The sequence below is a fragment of the Equus caballus genome, chromosome 23 (assembly GCF_041296265.1).
Source record: "Equus caballus isolate H_3958 breed thoroughbred chromosome 23, TB-T2T, whole genome shotgun sequence".
Classification (NCBI taxonomy): Eukaryota; Metazoa; Chordata; class Mammalia; order Perissodactyla; family Equidae; genus Equus; species Equus caballus.
In genome coordinates, this window is record NC_091706.1 from 66212652 (window position 1) to 66239128 (window position 26477).

The 26477-nt window shown below is 47.4% G+C and overlaps 1 protein-coding gene across 3 annotated transcripts in view; it reads right to left on the reverse strand.

The window, feature by feature from the left end:
* SECISBP2 (SECIS binding protein 2) overlaps positions 1-26477 on the reverse strand; it is a 39579-nt gene that overhangs the window by 3141 nt on the left and 9961 nt on the right. For 2 of the 3 annotated variants that reach the window (XR_011431226.1, XM_023627565.2), the window contains exons 6-14: positions 25022-25100; positions 22874-23079; positions 21320-21442; positions 19956-20045; positions 18486-18618; positions 8369-8532; positions 7529-7667; positions 5897-6050; positions 4995-5215 (exon numbers count right to left, since the gene is read on the reverse strand). Coding sequence is in view for 2 of the 3 variants with exons in the window: in XM_023627565.2 (XP_023483333.2) it covers positions 4995-5215; positions 5897-6050; positions 7529-7667; positions 8369-8532; positions 18486-18618; positions 19956-20045; positions 21320-21442; positions 22874-23079; positions 25022-25100 (1309 nt within the window). In the remaining variant the exon portion in view is untranslated. The remainder of the gene's footprint in view (positions 1-4994; positions 5216-5896; positions 6051-7528; positions 7668-8368; positions 8533-18485; positions 18619-19955; positions 20046-21319; positions 21443-22873; positions 23080-25021; positions 25101-26477) is intronic. The other variant, XM_023627566.2, reaches the window with a different exon arrangement.

Here is a 26477-nt window from a genome sequence, read left to right on the forward strand (position 1 = left end):
GACAACCGTGTCAGCCTCTGGAAAGATCCATCTTAGACTGAAATACAGTCTACCCAAACAAAAGTGGAAACACAGAAGAACCAGAAAAGACCAATTAAAAAAAACTTTAATAACCTTGGCGTGGGAAGGCTGAGGAATAACATAAAATATAGATGCAATAAAAAAAAATAAAAAACACCAATATATATATTGGGGGCTGGCCCCATGGCTGAGTGGTTAAGTTCGCGCACTCCACTGCAGGCGGCCCAGTGTTTCGTCGGTTCGAATCCTGGGTGCGGACATGGCACTGCTCATCAAACCACGCTGAGGCGGCGTCCCACATGCCACAACTAGAAGGACCCACAACTAAGAATATGCAACTATGTACCAGGTGGCTTTGGGGAGAAAAAGGAAAAAAAATCTTAAAAAAAAAAAAAACAATATATACAACACCTAAAGTCTCTGCATGGCCCAAAAAAGGTTAAAAAAATAGGCTAATGACGAACCAGAAAAATATTTACAATTCTTACCCAAAGGGCTAGTAACTTTCTTATAAAAAACATGCACCTTAATATAAAGATCCACACCCAGGAGACAGACGGGCAAAGAAGATGAGCCCAGAGTTCAGAGAAAACATCACGCTCTGGACAAGCGGAAAGAGGCTCAAGCTCCCTCACAAGGAAAGCTTGAATGAGACCTGCCCGAGAGGGCGGGGGGCCAGGAGCGGCGGCACCCTCTGCTCTCACACACAACCTCACACACAGACACGCCCTTTCAATTGTAGGTCCAGAACCTACAGAGGTGTTCACAAGAGTAGGAAACAACAGTGTGTGAGGTGCGGCCTGTTGACAGTTGTGGAACCTGGGAACATCTGACACATCCATCAGTACCGACTGTGCGGCCCTTCAGGAGCAACACAAGTCTAGGTGCAGCGCGATGGAAGGTCCTGAGGTAGACTGTGAAGCTAAAGACACAGCCACAAATGGGGCCCCGGATGCCACAGGTCACACACGGACTATCGAGGACGCATCAATCTGGCAACAGTGGTTGCCTGTGGGTGGCCGGAGGAATCTGGGGAGCCTGCCCCCAGCGTGGTGCACTGCTTTAACCTGGCATGTGCAATGAGGCCACAGCGGGGCCCTGCCCAGGACCCACCCGGGCCCCCTGCATACAGACCAACTCCATACAGAACACACAACATCTGCACGGGAAGACAAGAGCTTCCAGCATCTCCATCAGCTGGAACCTGACTATGTAGGATTGTCTCATTTTCTTCCAGGAAAAGAACTTCTCAAATGCACATCCTCCCACTCTGTGGAAACTGGGAATTTGTTCTGCAGCCAGTCTGATTGGGGATTAAGGTTTAAGACCCACATCCCTTAATTCTGCCCACCCCTGCCACAGATCTACCTGAAAAATATGGAAAGTGGTAAGGAGGCCACTTCTGGGGACATAAACAAACTTCAAAGAAAAACACCAGCTGTGGGGGTAGTCTGGGAAAAGGGGGGATGGGGCAGCAGTGGGGCGAAGGGTGTGTTCCTGAGATATATTTTCACCTGTCACAGGAGACTGACCAAGTGCCCCAAACACTGGCTGCATCGCCTCTCACTAAGGGGTCTCTCAGCCTCATGTCCACCCCAACCCCAGAGCTGACCACAACGCTAGGAAAGCAGCGTGCAGGAAAGAGCAAACGTGGTTGGCCCAGCCCTGTCCTCAGAAAGGCCTCATGCTGGAACATGGGTTCATGGGGGGGCGCCTGCTGCCCCACCTGTGAAGAGTGGCCACGGTGCCTACCCTACTAGTGGTGAGGCCTGCACTGAGACCGGCTTGCCTGCCAGGAGTCTGCAACTGTGGTGCATGCTGGGCCAAGGCTGCCCACGTGATCAGCCCCCAATAAAATCCCTGGGCGATGCCCTCTAACGCATTTGCCTGGCAGACGACAGTCCACAAGTGCTGTCACAGTGTGTCCTGTGTGACTCTGCCAGGAGAGGACTCGACATGTGTGCCTGGATCCCCCCACTCCACCCCACATTCCTTCCCCCTGGCGGATCCTGCTCCATCTCTTTCCACTGCAATAAGTCACAGCTGTGAGGGCTCTCCTGGAGTCCTGGAATACTCCCAGGGCACTTCTGAACCGGGCGGGGGCTTGGGCACCCCGACACAGCAGCAAAGTCCAACTGCTTTGCTAACTGACCGCCTAGCCAGTGTCACTGGTGAGAGCTGAAAGCACCTCCAAGTGCCAACTTCTCAACATGCCACGATGAGACAACCTGCAACGGGCAGAAGGCTCCACCCGATCAACTCCCACTGAAAGCTGACCCTCAGAAGGAGCAGGTCAAACGCCACGTGGAGCAAGTGGAGTACTGTAACACAACCCAAGACCGTGATCTGAAGCTCACCTTTAAGGTGACAGTAAGCCACAGGCTATCTCTGCTGAGGAAGAAACATTTCTAAGACATGTAATCAAGTTCCTGATGCCTTAAAGTAAAAACCTGTAGGAAGCGTTGATTAAACAACGTATTTAAACACAAGAAATCCTGCAGACGCCTGTGGTTAAATCGCAGCTCCATTCTCTGGCACAGCCAGGGAAGAGGAAGCTGGACCGTCACCTGAATACACGCATGCCCATTTGTTTGTTTTCTAAAGATACAAATCCACAGGAAAATGCGAGATGAGAGCAAAAACATTTCTGGAAGCTAAAATGCAAACAGACAAGTGACCTAGCCGACCTAAGGCAACAGTGGGGAGAAGGCTAGAACCAGCCATCTGCACCCTAGGATCGATTCCCCAAAGCTCAGCAACCGGCCGCACTGGGCACCTTCGGAAATGGGGTGAGGTGCTGATGAGGTGACATTAAGTCGGCATCCAGACCCACTTCACCCAGTGACGCAGGGCACTGGACCCCAAAGAGGCAGGCGCAGCTCACTGCAGGACACCGGTCCCCACATGCTCCCAGGGTGGAGGTCAAGGCCCCGCCCTTCTCCCATCCCACAGGACGGGGCAGAGTCCTCCCCTGGGAACGTGACCAGCCCAAGGGGAGTCAGAGACATGGCCCTCGGGGTGCTCTCCAAAGTGGCAGCAGCCCAACCAGCCAGGCTCCAGCAGAGGCGCTTAGACTGGGGTCCCAGGAGCAGCAGCATCCCCAAGAACTCGCTGGAAATGCAAGGTCTGGGGCGCACTGGACCTATCCAGCAGAAACTCTGGCATCTGTCTTCAGCAGCCTTCTGGGCAGCCTGACACTCGCTGCAGTGTGAGCACCCCTCCTGTACAATGAAGCTCCGGCCTAAACGGCAGCCACACGTCCAGGCTCCAAGTCAGCTTCTCAGGAGCTGCTGAGGTCAGCAGACAGCCCAGAGCACGAGACGAGGCGGAGGCCTCGGGCTCCACGGGGAGCAGGAAGCTGCTCGTCAAGCCTGTGCTCAGAGCCCGCTCCCTCCACGCGGCAACAGCAGCTGCGGCAAGCGCGCAATCTTCAGAACAACAAAGACAGTGCCCAGAATCTAACAACAGGCGCAGGGAGGAAAAATTCTCTAAGAAGTTTACAAGACATGGCTGGGAAATCCGTACAGGAAACAGAACCAAAAGAAAGAGGTGAGAAGAAGACAAGGAACGAGAGGCCACGGCACAGGAGGCCCAGCAGCGAGCACAGGGGCCTGGAGGCTGACGGAGGGCGACTGCAGGGGCTCAACGCACAGACCCAGCAACTGGGGACAGGCCTGAGAGCATCGGACACAAAGTGCCCCCTCCTGGAACCCTGGGCACAAGGAAGCTCCCACAGCTTCCAGGGAGGAGGAAACAAAGGGAACAAGGCGGAAAGTCAGAAAGACTGGATTTCTAGCACCATCTCCCAAACGGGCCCCCACAGCCCTGTTTTGTCTCAGCCACTGAAGAACGTGTGCACCCCAAGATGAGGGATCGAGCGGGAGCCAACAGCACGCCCCACGGGAGCTGAGGGAGGGCACCCCCAGGACGACAGCTGCACAGGAGGCACAGGGAGCCCAGAACCAGCACAGAGGGCAAAGCTGCACAGTGCCTGATGCACCAACTGCCGACAGGAGGTTCCGGTGGCTGGCCATGAGCTTGAGGGGTGACTCACATTAAGCCCAGCATCGATCATGGTGGGGGATGCTGCCAGCACACAACCAAACAGGCAGGTCCCCTGAAACTCCTTTCTATCCTATCCAATCAGCAGGGACTGGACCTGCCCTGAGTGAGGATGACGGGGATGAGCCAGCTGGGCTGGCAATGAGCAGGTCCAGCTGCTTGGCCCCTGGGTGCCACAGATGAGTCAGGACCCCTCAAGTCTTCAGATGTAAAATGGCAGCTGGAAAAGCTCAGTGCAGGATCTGGACTGGTTCACTGAAGGTGCAAGTCCAGCCGAGTTGATTGACATGGCCCGAGAGGACTCAGAGTGTTTGGATGAAGAGGAGGGCCGGTGTCTGAGTGCTGGCCCCTGACCACCTGACCACCAGTCCCCCGACTGCACAGCCCAGGCCGACATCGAATGGGCAAGCTGAGGGCCCCTGGGAGACATTACAGAAGGGAGTTCACTGTCGATCCCCCATCCAACCTATCACATCCCACAAAATAACCAACCTTCCAGCATCAGGAAGACGGCCTAGCGCTCGGACAAACCCACGGCTTTACTTAGTGGACACAGACTGAACAAGGAAATCTGAAATGGACAAGAGCCCAATGCAGGGACTACCTGGCTGCCAGTCACAAAGACCCTGTGGCGTGAGTGACCAGTGACCCGCCCCAGCTCTGAGCAAACTGGCTCTGCGCCCAGCACACAGCGTTACAGAACACACCCTGTCCTGCTGCCGAGGCCCGCACCGCCGGCTGGAACCACGTCGTGGAGACCACGGGGCCTGGCTGCCTCAGTGAGGCACTTGGTGATCAGATCAACTCTGGAAACAAGATACTCAACAGAGAACAAAACAAGCCGCCTGCTGGGGCCCCGGGGGCGCCCTGACAGCTGGAGGGCGCGCGCTGCGGGACCCCGGGCACCTTACCTTTCGACTGGATCTTCTCGCAGTTGGGAGAGATGATGATGCACTTCAGCTTCCTGAGCTTCAGGTGCTTGAGGACCTCCCTCAGCCCCAACACGAGCCGGCGCTTCGTCTTGGCCTTGACTGGATCCTTCTGGTACATGCGGTCTTGGAAACGGACCAGCTCTTTCAGCAGCTCCGTGACACAGGCGTCAACTTCTTTACTGAGAATCTGGCTACAGTAACTGAAAGGAACACCAGACATCGTCAGCTCCCATTGGCTGTGATGCTGCAGACGGGAGGGTGGACAGCACGGCCCCTCTCAAGAGCGCGCACCTCAACACCCCCACTGGTCAAAAAGGCGGGATTCCTGCCTGACTGGATTTTACGGCAGGTAAGGATGGGGGTACCCTCCCCCGCTCCCAGCTACAAGGGACAAACACCTCCACACCCGCCCTCCACCACGGCTTGCCACGCGTCCCCCTCTTGGCCATCTGCTGTGTGCCTCTCCTCATGAACACAAACATCCAGAGAGTCTACCCTGGGAGAAAGAGGGAGAACACAGGAGGGGAGGGGAGGACGCAGAGCTCCCCAAAAAATTACAGAGAAATTAAACCACGAGAGGGAACACAGATGTCATGCACCGTCACCTGACCACCCATTTCCCCAACCACAAACCTGGATTTAAGGGCACCTCTGACTCCCGTCAGGAAGACAGAGCCCTCACAGCAGCAGATCAGGCAACCCTGACATGTACTATCACTAGGGACCCGGAGTCTCCCACCAAGAGGATGAAAACCCGGGGGCCCAGCCTCTCAGCTTTCTGGGAGCAAGCACGTCCAGGCGGGAGAACCCAGTGCTCAACACCAGCAGGAGCACAGCCCGCCCCCAGTCGCGCAGCAGGCTCAGCGCCACGGCTCACTCACTCCCTGAACCTCCGGCTGTGGATCTTGGGGCAGGCAGTGCTGTCGGGGGCCAGGTGGCAGGCCTCCACCTCCTGGAGCCCAGCTCCCAGCGGCTCTTCTGACTTGCTCTCCAGCACAGGAGCGGAGGACCCCGACTCTTCCATCCCCGCTGGAGCTTCAGAGAAAGAGGTCATGACACAGCAGCTGTGGGCTCAGCGCAGATGGGGAGGGGTCCACGGCGGGGTTGCCTGGTGGCGCCTCCCAGGGTGGTGTCATGGGAGCAGCCAGCCTGGGCACACACCCGTCACAGTCAGACATCGCTGCTGAGTGTCACAGCCGGCAGCAGAATGACAGGAATGGCTTGGGAAAAACAGAAGAACCCAGCAACTTCCTGCTCTGCCTGGAGATGCCTCCCCAACCCCAATTTAGTTACTTTTACTGTGGCAAAATATCTATAAAATTGACCATTTTAACAATTTTTTAGTATGCAGTTCAGTAGCAAAATTTACTTTCCAATTTTGAAATTTAACCAGAACAAGTTCCTATCAGGAAGTTTTAAAATCAGGTTGTTAGTTCTGAATTTCTGCACTGAAACGCTTGAGACCGTTCCTGTAGCAAGTAAGAGCTGAACTCAAACCCCTGAACTACAGGGGTGCCTCAACCTGTTTACACACCAGACGGGACTTGGTAATAGCCTACAGTTACAAACGGTTACTTCCAGAGACTTCCAAGTGCAAGTGAGGTAAGAGACCTCCAGGAGAAGGAATTCACCCGCCAGGATGGCCAACAGCACAAAGACAACAGCCCGTGGGCCAGCCTCCACCCCGGGCGGAGCTGTACAACCCCTGGAAGGCTGTGTGGCAGGAGCCGCCAAGGCTGGACGGCAGCGGACCAGGCCCTCAGTGTGCCTGGGAAATGCCAGGCAGGAGAGGGTGCTCACATCCCACATCCTGCTTCCAAAGGCCCCCATGGAAGCTCCCCGAACGCCCCCCACCACTTGGCATGCTCTGCAGCAATGACGATCTGGAACTACCCCTACAGGCCAAAGACATACTCCTGGCCAGAGGGGCACACGCTGCCAGATTCCACTGGAACAACACCCAAAGGCTCGTTGGTGGGGCTGCGGTCGGGGCCAGGCCTCAGGCCGGGGGTGCGGGGACCGTGGAGCCGTTCTGCTCCTCAACTGGGCGCAGAACTCACTTTGTAAAAGTCCTCAAACTGTACCCTTGCGACCTGTGATTTGTGGATTGTCCCGAACGTATTCTTAAATAAAAAGCTTACTTCAAGGTAAACAGGTACTTTTCTATGACACCGTGTCTCGCACACTCGTGGGAACGCAGCTCTGCAGCCAATGGTGTTAAATCTCACAGCTGCTTCAAGTTTCGAGGACCATCCAATGACACACAGATCTATCTCTGGAGCCTCACTCCTGTCCCTCAGACTCCCACAAGCAGAGGCACCAGCAGCTCCGCCCACCCACGGGGACTCCTCTCACTGTCAAGCTGGGAGCCTGAACACTTCTGCATTCCTGAGCCTCGACGCCGCGTGCTTTCCCCACACAGGAGCCAGGGGCTGGCAAAGCTCCAGGCAGGCTGCTGCACGTACGGCTGCCCCCAATGAAGAATTCTTTAAGAAGCAACCCTCAACGGGTACCTGAGGGGTCTGCCTGCTCAAGGGCACGGTCATCACCGCCGCTCTCTGCATCCTGAGTGCCATCACTGCCGAAAGCTGGGCTCACAGCATTTTCCCGGAGACGCTGCTGCTTTCTCTCCTGACGTTCTTTCAAAATAATCTTTAAAATTAAATAAACGATTAAAACACTTAAATCCTTGTACTTTATAAGCTTTTCTGCAAAATAAGCCACCCAAGTTCAGCTTGTCAGCAGTGTGCCTGTTTGTGCCCTTACTCCCTAATCCCCCGGGGGCTGGTCCAGCCCTCTTACCTGCCACCCAGGAGCAGAAAGTCCCCCTGGTGCACAGAGCAGGGCACCCAAGACCTGGGCACTGATGCAAGTGTGCAGCTCGGCAGCCACTTGGCCCCAGGCAAGACACTCATTCCCCAGCTGAGACCAACCACACCCCCAGGCTGCTGAGAAGTGAATGAAGGATGTGTGTGACCATCCTAACAGAAGGCCCACCAGAAGCGCCCACTATTCGCCCAATCTAAACTACAGATCACTGAGGGAGCGTGAGGGTGGACAGTGTGAATGAGGAAAACCAGACTCCTATTTCTGGTTTCCTGTCCATGTCACTGCAGAGCACAGGACAGAAGGGTTTCCCTGTCCAGCAGCCGAGGCCACCCTGCTTCACACACTCCACCACATCACGTGGGGAGAGCGAGGCACCATTCTGCAGAGAGGCGTGCACGCATCTTGACGCGGCACATTCAAATACGGCGAACGTTAAACTCGAACAGCCTAAGAGCTGAAAGGAGGCCAGGGCCAGGGAGAGTGAGCCGGCCTCCCAGCGCCCCGTTTCAATGAACGCCACACACCTTCTTCAACGAGGTGGGCTTCTTGGCTTTGGGGACCTCTCTCTGCTTCCCCTTCTTCATCAGGGGGGCGCTGGAGTCCAGGGGGTTGTGCGGGGTCTTCACCTGGCTGAAGCGGTGGCCCTTCTGGGACATGGCGTCTTTGGAGAGGACCGGCACCGCTCCGACTGCAACACAGCAGGACACAGGCCTCAGGCCGCGCCTGTGGGCCGCCCGCCTCAGGGCCCCATGCCGCCCACCTTCCTCATCCTCACCAAACTGTCCCTAGACCTTCTTCCAATTGGCAATGGTTCTCAATAAAATCTAGTACCTTTTGGTAGAGATCTAAAACATTTATTGCTTAACTGTAGTCGAATCTCCTGGTTCCCAGTAGTCTGCTGAGGTGTGGATCTCACTTTTGGACAAGGATATTTTCAGGTAGTTCGTATTTAGGCCAGCTCTCCTGAGTAAGTCTCCGCCACCACCTTCAGCGACAGTGCCTTTGCCGAAGTCGGCCACTAGTTTCGCATGTTTATCTTCTATCTAGCTACCTTATAAATTTAGCCCTTACAAGACTCTCATACTACTTCTGGTTGATTCTCTTGAGTTTTCCAGACATAAACATACTTTCCAAATCCCCTCACATGCAGCAGGTGGCAATCCCCGCACACAGTCGACACAGCGTCACCACTACTACCCGAGACTTCCACTGCACCTTCCGGATCTGCTCCACTTCCCACCTTGTTCCTGCTCCAAGGAAACAGTTCACTTGTGCATGTGTTTCCCACTCTTCAGGAAAACTTCCAAGCACACACCAAAGAAAATACAACAGTACAACAACAAACCCCACGTACCTACTGTCCACCTTGAACAACCATCAATATTTTTCCTAACATTCTTTAGCCTGCATTCCCTAATTCTGGCATAGCCCGTTTAAGTTGCTGGTGTTCTGTCAGTTGCCTATGTCCAGTAAGTCTCACCTGCCCAGTTCCCTGCTTCAGAGCACGCAGGCCCTCTACACCCTGCTCCAGGCTGCTTCTAGCGGTGGCCATGGCACAGGAGCTCATCTTTGGAGCCTTGCTCCCATGCTATGCTTGAAAAGTACAGGTGACTGTCTCTGTTCTTCTCATCAGCTCTGCTTGACAGGCAGCCCTGTACATCTGCTCACTCACCCCAACTCCAATGCCACCTCCAAGATCAGAACCTCAACTGGCCTCCTGCAACACCTGCCGCCCAGGCCCTCCAGCCCTGGTCCCTCCTATCTGCACCCCACTGCCAGGCAACTCTTCACAGAGCGTTAACAGTGGGTCTTGGGGAGTCCCTTCCCAAGGCAGAGTGAGGAGTCAACCAATCTTCCCCCAAAAGCAGCCACCAAGCTGGACAAAACTGCCAAAACAATCATGTCGGCCCTCCAGAAAGTGACCAAAGGCCCACCACAAACTGAGGAGCGTCCACTAACTCCAGGTGAGGAGAGCCTGGTCAGGGGTCTGGCCTGGGCTGCTCTCATCCTATCCCTGCTCTGCTAATTCGACCCAGGCAGAAAGGCGGGGAAAACCAGCAGCTCCACTGTTTCTGCCTTTAGAAGGGGCTTGCTGGATTTAGAGTGTGGTCACTCAGAGAGGTATCTTGGCAAACAGGGAGGGCGCAGCAGCTCAGCCAGCCTGGGGTGCCATCCTCTGTGGGCAAGCACAGAGCCGCAGACCAGCTGGAGCCTTCCAGGATTCCCAGGAGGAGAGCAGCCTCAGGGAGATGCACACCCCATACATCTGGGCTGGCTCTGTGCGTGTGCAGCAAGGCAAGAGCCAGGCCACCCACACACTCCTAGGCAATGTCAGAGCCCACGTGCATGTATAGGAGACACGAGGCCCAGCAGAAACTGCGCCAGGCAGACCTGACCATGGCGTGAGGGCCGAACGAGCTCTGAGCCCACTCAGACCTGTGAACACACAGTGGAGGTTGTGTAGACTCAAGATGTTTGAGCACAACCTCTGACCCATCTGTGCTCTGTAGACACAGGGGTGATGCCTGGCAAGGCAAGCCAAAAACAAAACAAAAACAAGAAAACATAAGCAGAGACATCATCAACCACATACCACGGGGAAGACAGCCTGCAGATTCAGATCAGGGCAGTTACTTAAAAGGAAGAAAACCATCACCATCACTACTCTCAGAAAGAAAAAATCATAATCCAGAGTTGCTATATTAATCAAAACATTCAGTATTAAACAAAAAATTTTGAGACTTTCAAAGAAACAAGAAATTGTGATCCATAGTAAGGAAAAAAGAACTTAACAGAAACTGTCGTTGAGTGTCCCCAGCTGCAGGATGCAGCAGACCAAGACTTCAAGGCAACTACAAGAACAGATTTAAACAAAGGATTTCAATAAATAGAAATTATAAAGCATGGTGGCTGAACAGATTTGAGATGGTAGAAAAATCAGGGAACTCAAAGATAAATCAATAGAAAATATTCCATTTAAAGAAAGACTTAAAAAGACTGAAAACAATGAGCAGAGCCTCAGAGACCTGTGGGGCAGCATCAGGCTGTCAATACACAATCATGCATCACTTAACGACGGGAACGCCCTCTGAGAATGCATCATTAGGCACCTTCACCGTGTGAACATCAGAGTGTAATTACACAAACCCAGACGGTAGAGCCCACTACACACCTAACAGCCACACAGCAATCATCTCATAGGACCACCATCATACATGCGGTCCATCACTGACTAAAACATCATTATGCGGCACGTGACTGTACATAGAATGGGAGTATCAGGAGAGGAGAGAGGGAACAACAAAAATTCTTTGAAGAAATAATGGCCCTAAACTTCCCAAATTTGATTAAAACATTTATCTACAGAGCCAAAAACTACAACCAATCAAAAGTAGGATAAATACAGAGCTCCACACCTGGACACATCACAGTCAAACTGCAGATGGTCAAAACAAAGAGAAACTATGGAAAAGCAGGAAGAGACTGAACAACGTGTCACAGAAAGGGGAACAATTCAAGTCATACTTGACTTCTCACTGCAAACAGTGGAAACCAGAGGGCAGTGGAATGACATTCAGTCTTGGAGAAAACTGTCAATGAGGAATTCTATACTCAGCAAAACTAGCCTTCAAAAAATGGAAGCAAAATAAAGATGTTCCTAAATAAACAAAGACAGAGAGTCTGCTTCTTAGAGAGCTTCCAGACAATACGAAAGGAAATGCTTCAGAAGAAGGACCGGAAGAAGTGACACCAGATGGCAACTGAATCCACAGGAACAAAAACACTAAAATCACAAATATAAAACTGGTAAATGTGAGCTTTCTCCTCATTTCTTCTCTCAACTTCTTTAAAAGATATGACTGCATAAAGCACTAATTACAACGCTGTATGTTTGCTGCAACCTATGACAACAGCAGCCCAAAGGAGGAGGAAGGAAACAGTCATACTGGAGTAAAGGCTCTCCAACACATCAACTAAGACTTACAATGTAATTCCTAGAGAAACAAAGAAAATAATTTTTAAAACTAAAGAAAAAAATCAACAAAGGAATCAAAATGATACTCTAAAAATATTTATTCAACATAAAAGAAGGCAGTTAAGGAGCAACAGAGGAACAAATAAGACAGAATCGGAATAAAATAGCAAAAGCATAATAAATCCAACCACAGTAACAATTACATTAAATGTGAATGGACAAAACACCCCACTCAAAAGGCAGAGACTGCCAGACTGCATAAAGGAAAGATATGACCCTTTGCTGTCTACAAGAAGCATATCTCAGGTTTAATGACAATGTCAGCTAAGTGGCCAGGGCTACTCTTCCCCACACTGCTGGTAAACGTGTGCCTCTCCCCCTCCTCAACCCAGCCAGCCAGCTTGGAAGACCTGATCCAGGCTCCAGAACATACGTGAGACCCCAAAGACCTGTGAGTTAATTGTGTTCTAGCCACAAAGCCTGCAGAGGGGTATTTGGCATTGTCAGCTAAAAATAAAGAGGAATTTTGAATTCCATTTGGTTAATTTTTACTTCTGACGGTTCCACTAGTGATGTCAAAAGGGAAGGTAATAGGATTTGGGCATTCCTGGAATCTCTGGTCAAAATATCATTTCAATACTGTCAAGATCCCAGCCTCACAATCCAGCTGCCTCAAACTACTTAAAAATATGATGTGAGGGAACTCCTCGCCCACGCTTCACTAAACTGTTTACTTCATACATGATTTCACCCAAAATGTCCAACTTGAACCTAGTTGCAAAAGAGCCACCTCCTACCCCCTCAGAGGCAGTTCCTCCCCTTTTCCTGCTTTCACCTTTGACTGGAGGTCTGGAACATTCAGTCCATAGTTTACATGTGGAATAAACAGGTGTCAGACATAGTTATTCCACTTCATACTGTTACAGACTTCATGGATCCCTCTGCCTGACACGACCACCTGGTTGCCTCCATCCACCACTGCAGTCCCTGCGAGCTGACCTGCTGGGCTCTGAAGAGGGGTGTGCTGAACTGTGCACACTGTAGTGCAATACTGGTACACTGCAACACTCAAGAGAGCACACAAGAATGGATATGGGACAAGACGTAAGCTGAATGGTGTGAGACCAGGCTCCGCTTTAGCACCCTTTCCTGTTCTCACATGCATTCGCGATGAAGTCCTATCACAACAGGGGACCTCAAACCGCTGACTGCTGGCACTGCCCTCTCCTCCTCCAGTTACGATTCAACACCAACAATGACAGAACTATCGCCACTGAGTGTGGCCGCCCCTCCTCAATTTCCAACTAGTCAACACCACATACTTCTATGAAGTATGGAGAGACCCTCATGCAACAAAAGACTTCCCGGCAGGCTCCCCGGGTTGCTATACTCCAGAATCAGAGGCTGGGCAGGGCACTGTGCAGATTCCTCTGGGGGTGATACAGGGTACACACGAAACACTTGCTCTGAAACACGTCCAGGCTATGCTAATGTCTGCTGGGAAATGAGTGAAGCCCTGCAGTGTGCATGGATATGTATGTGTGTGTGTGTGTGTGTATATACTTATTTTCTACACATTATGACATTCTGACATCCTAAAACCTTTCTAGCTAGGGACAGTCTGCCCCGAATGAGGCAGCCACTCTGAGAGACAGCAACAGCACGCCTGTGACATGCAAACCAAACAAGCCAGAGCCAGACCTCCGCTACATGACCAGTGCCCAGGAGGCAGTACCCTCTGTCTTAATCACCCCAGCGCCAGGTACCAGACAACTGGGGACCACCCTGAAACCTAGAACTCACCAAGATTATTCAAACTGGCCAATCCCAAACCATTTGCCCTGCCCTGCCTCACCTTTCCAGTGGAAACCCCAAAAAAGGCCCTGGCCTAAACCCAGGGGTAAAATAAGCTTTTTCTTTTTTCTTGAGTCCCTCCCATGTCCTCTCATGACTACACCTGACCATCTCACCAAAAAGTACAAAATAAGCCCAATGCTAACTGTTGAGGACAAGCTGAGTTGGCCCATAGACAATCCATAAATTATCAACTTCCACCAAAGCACCTGGATTGGTCTGAAAACAGTGATACACAGCAAGAGCACTCCAGGCTTTTGCCAAGACAAGACAAGTTGAGAAAACCAAGTCGGAGGGAACGCTATCTAAGGGGGCAGTGGTCTCAAGCTCTGGTGCATCTAAGAATTACTCAGACACGTGATGTGAAACTGGATCCTGATATAAAATGACCAAAATTGTTGAGACAATAAAAAATTTTAAATAGAGACTGGAAACAAGATGATGACAAGAAATAATCATTAATATTATTAGATGGGAGGATGGCAGGGTAATTCAGTTAAAGATAAACTCACCATCAGTTAGAGATGCTGAGTGAGGTGCTTATAGATGAAATGACCTACAAGTTTCTTTAAAATACTTCAGGGGAAAAAAAGTAGGGTTACAGATGCAACAAGACTGGCAAAATGCTGATAATCGTTGGAGCTGGGGAAGGTGCACATGGTGGCAGAGTTCATCATATTCTCTCCACTTTTAATGATGTTTTAAATTTTCCATAATAAGAAGTAAAAAACAAAGACAAAAGAAAAGAAAAACTCCCATTCCCAGATCCTGTGCCTGGCGCGTCTAACATACCGCATCTGAGGCGTGCCCAAAACCTGCATTTTCAGCCTGCTCACAGGTAAGGCCATTGCAGGCGGTCCTGGGAAGACAGCGCGACAACACAACACTGGGTTCAGGAATACACTGTCCACTGGTGCCTCAGCCACCGCACTCCAGCTGACATTAACTACATCCAGACATTTTAAGATTGTACTCCAGGCTTTTAATAAAGATCACTATGACAGTGTCACATAAAACTTGCTTCTGCTGTAGCCCCTTAAGGCTATTTAGGAAATTGCTCACTATATCATTCAGCAACCCATATAAAATGATCCAAGGGAGAAACAGCATTTAGAATCTTCAGCTTCAAAAATATCCCACCTCCACCCCCACCACAATAGCTAAAATTAAGAAGACCAACAGTTATACCAAACATTGGTGAGGATGTGGAACCACCAGAACTTCCCATACATTATTAGTGAGTGTAAAACAGTACACAAGCAGTTTGCAAGAAGATCTGGCAAATTTATAAACTAGATATATACCTACCACGTGGCCGAGCAATTCCACTCCCAAGAGAATTGAAAACAGCTACTCAAACACACACGTGTACACGAATATCCATAGCATTATTATTCAAAACAGCCCAAAGGTGGAAACAACCCAAATGTCCATCCACCAATGAATGGACAAACAAATTGTGGTCAATGGACTATGACTCAGCCATAAAAACTAGGGAAACACTATACATGAAGACGGACGAGAATCTAAGACATGCTAAGTGAAAGATCGACATGAAAGGTCACATGTTGTATGATTCCATTCATACAAAATGTCACAGGCAAATCCACAGGGAAAACACAGACCAGTTGTTACCAGGGGCTGATAGGATGGGGAAAATGGGAGCTTAATGGGTACAGGGTTTCCTTTTGGGGTGATGAACATGTTTTGGAACTAGACAGAGGTGGTGGTGATGTGTTAAATGCCACTGAATTGTATACTTTAAAAATAGTTAATTTTATGTTATATGAATTTCACCTAATAAAAAACAAAAAGCAACTACTGACACACATACACAGCAGGAGCAAATCTCAAAAATACTGTGCTGAGTCAAAGAAGCCTTACACCAAGGGGCGTACACTGTAAGATTCCATTTCTATGAGCTTCTAGAACAGGAAAAACTAACCTATGGCAGAAAAAAATCAGAGCCAAGGGTGCTTAGGGCAGCAGCCGGGATGGGCTAGAAAAGGCCTGAGGAAACTGTCAAGGGCACTGATGGGCTCTACGTGGCTGGGAGCTCGGGTTACACAGAGTTATCTGTTTGCCAAAACTCTTCAAATGGTGCACTTAAGATCCATGCATTTCATCATTTGCATATTTTACCTCTGAGGGAAAAGATAAGAGAACCATAGATAAATATTGAACTCTAGTTAATGCATGCTGCAACACACAGGATATAAAATATACTGAAGTGTGCAACTTACTTTGAAACGAGAACTGAAACATACTGATGGATGGCTAGATCACAGTCAGCCTACTTTTCCTTAAAGGGCCAGACAGTACCTATCTTAGGCTTATAAACACATGCGTGCTGCAATACTTGACTGCCGTTACCGCTCCCAAACAGCCACAGATAATCAGATGAAGAGGTACCGGCTGTGTTCTAATAAAACTTCTATTTACAAGAGGTGGCCAGTGGGCCATAGTTTGCTGACCCCTGGGATGCTTATGTGACAGAAAGAAACAGCTAGCAATCGTACAGCGTAGGTGGTGAGTACAGAGTTCACTATACATTTACTCGGCTTTTCTGGATGTTTGAAAACTTTCGAGAGAAAAAAGATCCCACCTCCCCTGAAGAGACAGATCACGCTCAGCAGTCCTGAGACTAAAGCCATAGTAAACACCACCAGTTAGGGAGGCAGACTTAGCTACTTACAGGCGAAATGATAGGACGCCTACAAGTTGCTTTAAAATGCTTCAGAAAAAGAATAAAGTAAGCTTCTTTACCATTTCCCTGGGTACTTGTATTTTTTTTAAAAAAATGCAGTTATATTTCAAATAAATAAATAAACTGCCTCAGAAGGAGGAAACATACTTAAAAGACTATACTGGCGAATGTGCATGTTTCTTTCTATGACACACTGCCAATTTCACCTGTCTTGGCTCTAAGGCAAGCTGTTTCAGAAGAGAGGATGATGGCATCAGCATTGAGCCTACGCAATGAGCTGCGTCCCCGTGCACAAGGAGGTCATTCGTTTCTATGAGATGCAGCTTCCTAAACTATACAGGACACTTATATACCCTAAGATTTTTAGGTACACAATGTCATCATATAAATGAGGAACTCATCTTTTAATAAGATCTATTTCTTAAAGTCATCATATTTAAATAACTTTTAAAACATTTGTGGTAGGGGCCAGCCCCGTGGCTGAGTGGTTAAGTTCGCGCACTCCGCAGCAGCGGCCCAGGGTTTTGCTGGTTCGGATCCTGGGTAAAGACATGGCAGGGCTCATCAGGCCACGTTGAGGCAGCATCCCACATACCACAACTAAAAGGACCTACAACTAAAACATACAACTATGTACTGGGGGGATTCGGGGAGAAAAAGCAGGAAAAAAAAAAAAAAGAAGATTGGCAACAGTTGTTAGCTCAGGTGCCAATCTTTAAGGAAAAAAAAACCCACAAACATTTGTGGCAAAATATTCCTAACATCAAATGTACTATTCTGTTCTTAAGTGCACAATTCGGTGCGATTAATTACATTCACAATGTTGTGCAACCACTGCCACTATCCATTTCCAAAACTTTCTCATGCTCCAAACTGAACATCTGTCCCCATTAAAGAGTAACTCCCCATTTCCCCTCCCCTTAGCCCCTGTAACCTCTAAGCTATTCTCTATCTACAAATTCACCTATTCTAGATACTTCATGTAAGTGGAATCATACAGTATTTTTCCTTTTATGACTGGCTAATTTCACTAAGCACAATGTTTTCAAGGTTCATCCATGTTGTAACATGTGTCAGAATTTCCCTCCTTTTTAAGGCTGAATAATATCCCATTGTATGCATATACCACATTCTGTTTATTTATACATGTGTTGATGGACACTTGAGGTGTTTCCACCTTCTGGCTATTGTGAAGATGCTGCTATAAACACTGGCATACGAGAATCTGAGTCTGGTTTTAATTCTTTAGGGTAAAGACAGAGGAGTGGAACTGCTGGGCCATATGATAACTCTGTACATAGTATGCTGAGGAACTGCCAGACTGCTTTCCAAAGTGGCTGCCCCATTGTACATTTCCACTACACAGTACAAGGGTTCCAACTTCTCCACATGCTTGCCAATGCTTGCTGTTTTGTTTTTGATCATAGTCATCATAGCAGATGTGAAGTAGTGTCTCACTGTGGTTCCGACCTGCATTTCTCTAATGACTAACGTTGAGGATTTAACACGTGTTATTGGGTACCTTCTTTGGAGAAATGTATTTTCAAGTCCTTTGCCCATTTTGTAATGGGGGGGGTTTGTCTTTGTTGTTGAGTTGCAGATGTTATTATATATTTGGATATTAAACCTTTAGCAGATATATGATTTGCAATATTTTGCAAAATTATTGTGCTTTCAGCATCCTACCTAAAAGTTCACTGTCTAATCCCAAGTAATGAAGATTTACCCCTGTTTTCTCCTAAGAGTTTTATGGTTTTAGCTCTTATGTTTAGACCATTGATGCATTTTGAGTTACTTTTTGCATATGGTGTGAGGCAGGGGTCCAGCTTCATTCTTTAGCACGTGAAATACAGTTGTCCCTGCACCACTTTTGAAGAGGTTGTTCTTTGTTCTTTTAATGAACTTAGCACCCTTGTCAAAAGTCCACTGGCCATAGACATGTGAGTTTATTTCTGGATTCTTACTTCTATTCCTTTGGTCTATATCTATCTTTATGCCAGTACCAGACTGTTTTGATTACATGTAAATGACTTTTGATGACAAGAGAAAATAGTGTATCTGAAAAGAACTTGCAACCACTTGTCCGAGAAGAAAGGACTCTTACCTGAGAACACCACTGGCTTGGAGGACTGCTTTGCATTCTGGGAGTGCTGCTTCTTTTCCAGTGCTGTCAGCATTCCCCCCAAATCCAACTGCACTGGAGTTTGGCTCTTCTTTCCACTATTTTTAAAATTATTCTAAAAAGTTCAAAAATTAGTTTATTTACAATACTGTATTTTACAAACTGTGCCTTTCACTTTATGACAAAAAGTCATTACTAAAGATAAAATGAAACAAACTTAGAGACTATAAAAATCTTAAAATAAAAAAAATTAAAGTAATTAAAGAAAAAACCCAATCAATCCTGTATTATCTGCCAATATTACCACCATGGTTATTTCTTCCTCCTCCTTTCGTAAGTCTACGTTTATATTAAACCACCTACGAGTCTGTCTACACCTCCAATGTGAATAACAGTGTACACTACAGACAAGAAACCAAGGTTATATCAAGTCTTTGGCTATAAAAGTCTGTGTGTGAGGCTAAGTGGTTGGTATTATTGCCTCCTTAGCACCATTCACTCTCCAACTGCCAAGTGAGACAGCAGCCTACCAGGAAATCATGCGGAGGTGGCCAAAAATTTACACAGGTCCAAAGCACACCCAGCAGATGAGTACTAAATTTAGGTACGAAGTCTGATGTGCTCTAAACATTATTCCTGTAAGAGCTGTGACTTGGGTTTTGAGACGGTACAGAGGGTCGTACGGGCACGCTGTCTCAGCTCTTCAGCACCTCCAATCCTGCTCTCCTCCCCCTGCTCTCTTCCCTGACACCAAAGCCCCACTGGCTGAGAGCTCACGTCAAGGCCGAGCCTACGTGCAGCAAGGCGGACAACAGAGACCTCTGCAGGGATGGAGGACGACTAAATTATAACATGCGAACACAAAGTTAATTCGCCCAAGGGTTTGGAATTTTACTTTCCACCAATGTGAAAATAATTACCCCACTTTGAAAGGGAACATGACAATCCACATGCTCGAGAGGAAACAGCCAGAAGTATGTGGGTTCTCCATCTAGACATGAACCACAAGTCATTCCTGAACCCACAGTGGGGCTGGAGCACAAGGAGAATCCCCTCTTCACCCTGTTTGACCACTTACAGAGTGAAATTTTGGTGACTCTTATTTTCCTTCTGTCAGATATAACTGCCTCACAAAGGAATTCTTCTGTTTCCTGAATAAACTAACTCAACGTTTTTTCTTTAAATCAAAGTTCCAGAGGCAGTTTGTGTCCCCCTCCTTTCTGATACAGCAGTGGCAGTTACCAACAGTCTTATTAGAAAAGTGACGAAACATTTTAGCTTAAGAGCAATTCTGTTTCAGCAGACTGGACGTGTTCTCCAGTGAAGGAATGAATCAAAACAAAACCACGTGTCTCGGTACACAAACAGGGCTGGAAAGCAGTTTTTCTCAAGAGTTTAGTTCAGCAAGAAAAGTTAAGCCCAAAGCAATTGTGTTTCCAATCTAAAAATTACCTGTGGCTGCGGTTTAGACTGAAATTTCGGAGACTCTACTCTGTCTCTTCTTTCAGATGCAACTGCCAGATTGGGAAACTCCTCGGCATCCTAAGTAAACCACACACCCTTTAGCTCTGTGAATCAGAGAAGCAAATACGCCCAAAGGCGCCTTTTCCTCACTCATATTTTCTTTCTGTACTAAGTCCCATAAAAGTTCTCAAGGTGATGTACGATAGCCCAAACACCTGTAACACTGGTCTTCGGCTTTATTTTACTCTTAGAACAAATTTAAAGACGACAGTGCTAATCCCCCTGCCCCCGAGAGCCAGCAGGGGCCCCAGGGTGTGGGCACACCAAGCAGTCCACAGAACTGCCCCGAGCACCCTGGCACGAGTGCTCAAGCACACATCCTTCAGCAACTGTGTTGACTTAGGGAAACTGTCAACCTAGACTCAGAAAATGGAAGCATCCTGTCATGTATGCTAACCCCAGGCTGAAGAAGGGCAAGGGCAGCAGGTTCTACACAACAATGTTAAAATCACTTAAAAATGCCTCTGTCAACATTTTAGGTGCCTTACAGAAGTTGTGTGGGAAACAGGGGCAGAAATATCAATTATGTGCACTGTCCCAACCGTAACACTCTGCCACAGTTGTTCATCTTCAAACACACAATCCCGCTATTCTCAAGGCAATGTTCCAAGAGCCTCGGAAGGCCCCAGGTTTGCAGGAATGCCCTGAGGTTGACCCTAAGCTGGGCCCAGGAAGCAGCCCTAAGAACTCTTCTACGGGCACTAGGAGCCAGTCTGCTGAGTCTGGCACTGCAGACCCAGGAGAAACGTTGTCAGAACCCAGGACGGCTCCTTGAAGGACAGGGAACGTTCCTGGAGTCCCATGGGACAACAATCTAAAGAGCCCTCTCAGAGTTCATGACAGTCCCTTGGCCAGGGCCCACGATGTATCTACAGTGCTCTAAATTTCCCTCTCTATTGAAGCTCATTACAGTAAGATTTCTGGATAGAAAAGGAGGCCGTGCACAAGCCAGCATGCCAAAGCAAGGAAGAAACAGGTGATGACGATGCTGAGGGGTAACTATTAGTACCAGGGCACACAAATGATTAGATGGCAGGACAAGTGGTTTTGTCTGTAGACCATTCATTCACTCACATGTCCACCATGTGCCCGCTAGGAGACAGGCACTGTGCTGGGACCCAAAATGAAGAAGAGATGAAGAAAACGGGTGACAGCTATTTTCTCTAACCTTGGGAAATAGTTATTAAACTGTTTTTGAGGTGCTCACTTAGGAAACCAGTGCGAACCCAAATTTCTATTCAGACAGCCCCATTTATGATGTCACAGAAGGGGAGTAATGAATGTAAATGTACTTCAATCCTTGGTGGCTCTTGCACAGTCAGGACTTCATATTTCGATTTAGACTTTTCTTTTTTTTTCTTATTCTTTCTTGAGGCTTCATTTTGTTCAGGATTGCCACCTTGTGATGCTTTGGACTAGGAAAAAAACAAAGCAAAAATCATGGATTTTTAGGACACTGAATAGAGTGTTTAATTCCATGGATGTTTAATTCCATTTTCTACAATAAACTTTTCTTATACCTGTAATTTAAAAATAATTTTTTTTTTTTTTTTTTTAAAGATTTTATTTTTTCCTTTTTCTCCCCAAAGCCCCCCGGTACATAGTTGTGTATTCTTCGTTGTGGGTTCTTCTAGTTGTGGCATGTGGGACGCTGCCTCAGCGTGGTCTGATGAGCAGTGCCATGTCCGCGCCCAGGATTCGAACTAACGAAACACTGGGCCGCCTGCAGCGGAGCGCGCGAACTTAACCACTCGGCCACAGGGCCAGCCCCTTAAAAATAATTTTTAAAAGGATTCTGAGAAAATAAAGCAAAATCTATTAACTCAGAGTGTTAAACGCACATTAGAAAAACTGGTTCCGATGGCAACTTAGCAGCCACAGCACAGAACCAGCCAGCAGCTTGCTGTGCAGCCAGCGCCCAGATGCTGGCAGGGTCTCAGAGCTGGCGGTCTCCACATGACTCGAAAGGGGTCTCACTACCACCTCCTGTGTTCCTCAAATGCATGCATAAAGCTGTGGGAAACAGGAACGCAGGCCTGACTTCACTGTAATTGTCACCAGCACACTCTCCCTCAATCAATGCAGAGTAAAGACACAGCTCCCATTTGTGTGGAATGGACTATGACACTATGGATATCAAAAAGGATCCTCACACTCAAAAAGATAGGCAACAACTGCAGTAGACAAATACGACCATATTTCAACCTAAAATAACCTATCAGTACACAATGCAAATCAAAGACAAAAAAAGGTTCTTCAAGAAACAAATCTAGGGATCGATAAGAATGACAGCTTAAATAATTTGAACTGAAAGACAAAAATGGATTTTGAAATGCTATCTTATAATAAGTAAATTGCAATTAACCAAGAATCAGTAACATATGCAAGATGATCACAAAATGTGGAATTCAGTATTTCGCTAAACGTACCCTTGTAGGTAAGAGCAACGTAAATTCAACAGGTAAAAGACGGGGGGGAGGGGTGATTTAAATAATGTTATAAACCAATGTTATCTCAATTAAAAAAAAGACATGAAAAAAAAAAGACGGGGGGGGGGAAATGCAGCACTTTACACAGCAGAGCATAAGCTTTCCCAGCATCTCTCCTTTAAAGAACTCCAAGTGGCCCACAGAAGTCTTAAGACCACAGGGCTACAATGTATGTCCTCATTCACGTATGAAAGCCGCTCCTTGTGTTCTGAGGTCCTGTTCTTTTTTCAAGGTGCAAGTACAACCAACTCAGATTAGTGACTACAGTACAGAATGAAACACTTTCAGTTAGGATTTCAGAAAAAATAAAAAGGTTATATGGTGGTAGAGAAGATCAACATAAAGTGTGATGAGTACCTTTCTGGTATGATGGACAACGTGTTTCTCTTTGTAGGAAGGATCCGAAGGTAAAACTTCAGAAGATGACCCACTAAGATTTTTAGGGTCCGCTGACGAAGCAACCATCTTTAGATTTATCATGGAAGTAACATTCTTAGGGGCTGGTGATGGTTCTGTAGATAATGTCTGCCGAACAACATAACCCATCGGTGTCCAAGATAACTCTGCTCAAAGACAACCAAAAGTGTTGAACAATCTCAACAGTTAAATAGAAATTCCTCAAAAAATTCCAAACATGCATCACATGAGGTAATTACTTAGAGCATAATTAAATTTAGGCTATTGTTCAAAACATTCTCTTGGAAACTACAATATTCACTAAATCTGCTTTTCTTCTTAGGACATGCATGCTGAATTAACTTCTAAGGGTAATTGATTTTCCAGAAAACTAGTCTTTTAACTTTGGGGTGCAGGTGGGCAGACAAACAATAGTTTTAGTTGAAAAACAACAATCCACAATTACATCCGTGGCATACACACAGAATTAATGAGCTCAAGATCAAATTTTAGCCCTACTGACCTTGATGTGTCCCTTTGACATGAGAAGTCAGAGGTCAATAGACTGCAGCTACCACATAACTGGTAAAGCATTCTTTTCAGAACACAGCCTTAAGCACAGCAGCACTACTCCTTAGATGCCCGAGAAACTCTATGTACAGACAAAAGGAAAGGACGTCTGCCAGGACCCGGGCAGGTCATGTCAGCAGCCTGGAGCTATCCCACAGGGTCAGGTGCACCGTCCTTGTCACCAGAGCTGCACATCCTTAGCGCCGTCTCTACACTGACGATCTTTACTGAGCCACGTATAGGCCAAACATGGGAACACACGAGAAAACACACTCTGAATGTATTTGGAATAATTTTGTAAAAATGTCTTTCGTTAGGACAAGCTACTTATAAAAATTTCAAAAGCAGAATCTACTGAACTCTCTCTGAATATATTACTTCTGGGCCAGGCCAAGACACATCAGCAGTTCTCAAAGTGGGCTATGAGGCTCCCAGGACCGTTTCTGGGGTCCTCAGGGTCAAAACTGTGCTCCTGATAGAAGGAACGCGCCATCTGCCTTGCCCACTCTCAGGCTCCTGAGCGTACAGTGGGGTTTTCCAGAGGCTGTGTGACGCAGGACAGTGAAACAGCCAAATGCTGAGGCAAACCTTTAAGAGTTGCAAAAAAGTGAAACAAGACTGCCCCCCTTGCTATAGATTTTTAATTTTGGAAAATAGTTATTTTTCATGAAAATATGCTATGTTAACATGTAATGGATTTATTATTGTCACTTTTTTTTTTTAAAAAGATTTTTTTCCTTTTCCTCCCGAAAGCCCCTCGGTACATAGTTGTATACTCTTCGTTGTGGGTCCTTCTAGTTGTGGCATGTGGGACACTGCCTCAGTGTGGTTTGATGAGCAGTGCCATGTCCACGCCCAGGATTCGAACCAACGAAACACTGGGCCGCCTGCAGCGGAGCGTGCGAACTTAACCACTCGGCCACAGGGCCAGCCCCTATTATTGTTACTTTTAAGCAAATTAGTATTTTTCAAATTTCTTAGTTTTAATTTCAAATATTGATAGCTATAATGCAAATAAACAGCTCTTTGGGGCTTGTTTCTTTTGGTGAGGAAGAATGTCCCTGAGCTAACATCTACGGTAATCTTCCTCTATTTTATATGTGGGACACAGCCACAGCATGGCTTGATGAGCGGTGTCTAGGTGCGTGCCAGGGATCCAAACCTGCAAACCCTGGACCACCGAAGTGGAGTGTGTAAACTTAACCACTGTGCCACCAGGCCAGCCCCAATCTCTGGGGCTTTTTAAAGAGTACTGGGGTCCTGACACCAAAACCTCTGAGGACTTCTGGTACAGGCACTACTGAAGGCAGTCCATCAAAGCTCTTGCTTAGTCGGACAGGCCATCTCATTTAGCCCCTCTGCTCCTCTCTTACACCCCGTGCTCACAGGTGGGATGGCGTTTATGGTTAGTGTATCAACAACCCATCAGCTGTCTTAAGGCAGGCTTCAAGACAGAAACATTTCAGTTGCACTGGACAGAAAATGAACATGGGAAATAGATGACTGATTTTTAAACTAAGATTTGGTAGCCACGCTTACCTCTTGTACATGAAGATGGACTGGCGGCAGCATCAATTACAGACTTAGTCAGATTAGTATTCGTCACCACTATTTCACCCTAAAAAGCAAACCAGTTATGTTCTTACTACTTCAAATTGACAGTAATCATTTAATTTTTAAATATAGTTTCCCTTGCCATCCTTAAAACCTGCAAAACATATACTAATCAAACTTCCAAATGTGTAAGTACATAACATGAGAAGTTACCTTACTCCCTTCTGCCCAATCTCACTCTCTAGAGGAAAAACCACCCACTGTCTATAGCTTGGCAAGCATCCCCCCACTTCTTTGCCTACAAGACAAACATCTGTGGATCGGTCTCATACAGATTCCAATAATGCAATCACGCCACACATAGCATGCAACTTGTAAAAGATCAATCTATCAGGCAACATTCGTGTCAGCACAGGTGTGCCTACACCATTCTTACAGCTGCACTGCCTCCTGAGTGAGTGTGAAAGCCCTTGTTCACCATGCCCACACACCACAGTTCCAAAAAATCCATCCAAAGGTCCACAAAGGTAATAAACATCAGCATCGTAAGGTGTGTGCCCTTTCAAAGGCACAGAAAGGTGCCAGATGCATGGAGCACAAGGCATGGAACAGCACTGGGGGCCGTGGGGACATCAGGAGAGACCTCAAAGTGACCAGCAGCACCCACGGTAAAAGAAAACTGAAAACTTCTAATTTGAATGGATTTAACATAAACTCTAAAGCTCATTTGCTTCTTAAATTTACTCACTTTGCCATTTCATTTGAGCCCAGTAATAAAAAATAAAACTATTTAAACACAGCCCATTCTTTTTGTAAATATACCCATGCTCACCAAGGCCAATGAAACATTAGAAATGGCTTACTATTCAGGAACAGTTAAGTCAATGATAGATACCAATGGCAAAGATTCAATGTAACAGTTACGTTTTCAAAAAATATTTAATGACATGGAAAAAATGCCAAAAAAGCTTTTAAAAACTTAAACACAAGCCCTTAGATATGCATAATTCCAAACTGAGGGAAATCCCCCTCAATTCCAACAATGTATCAATACAAAAAAAGATTAACCAGGGGCCGGCCCGGTGGCGCAGTGGCTGAGTTCACGCGCTCCGATCCGGCAGCACAGGGCTCAGTGGTTTGGAGCCGGAGAGCGGACCTACACCACCACTTACCAAGCCATGCTGTGGCAGGCGCCCCATATATGAAAAAACTGGAGGGAGATGGGCACAGACGTTAGTTCAGGGCTAACCTTCCTCAAAAAAACAAAAAAAGATTGCTAATAAGCATGGTTTTCTCTTTGTTGTACAATTTCAGACAACTACGTTTTCTTTTCTTTCCTTAATATTTTTCGGATGTTTCAAGACACTACTGATATAATTAGGAAAAAAGGTTTCTTTTAGACAGAAAATTTAAAAAAAGAAACTCCACACAATTCAAGAGT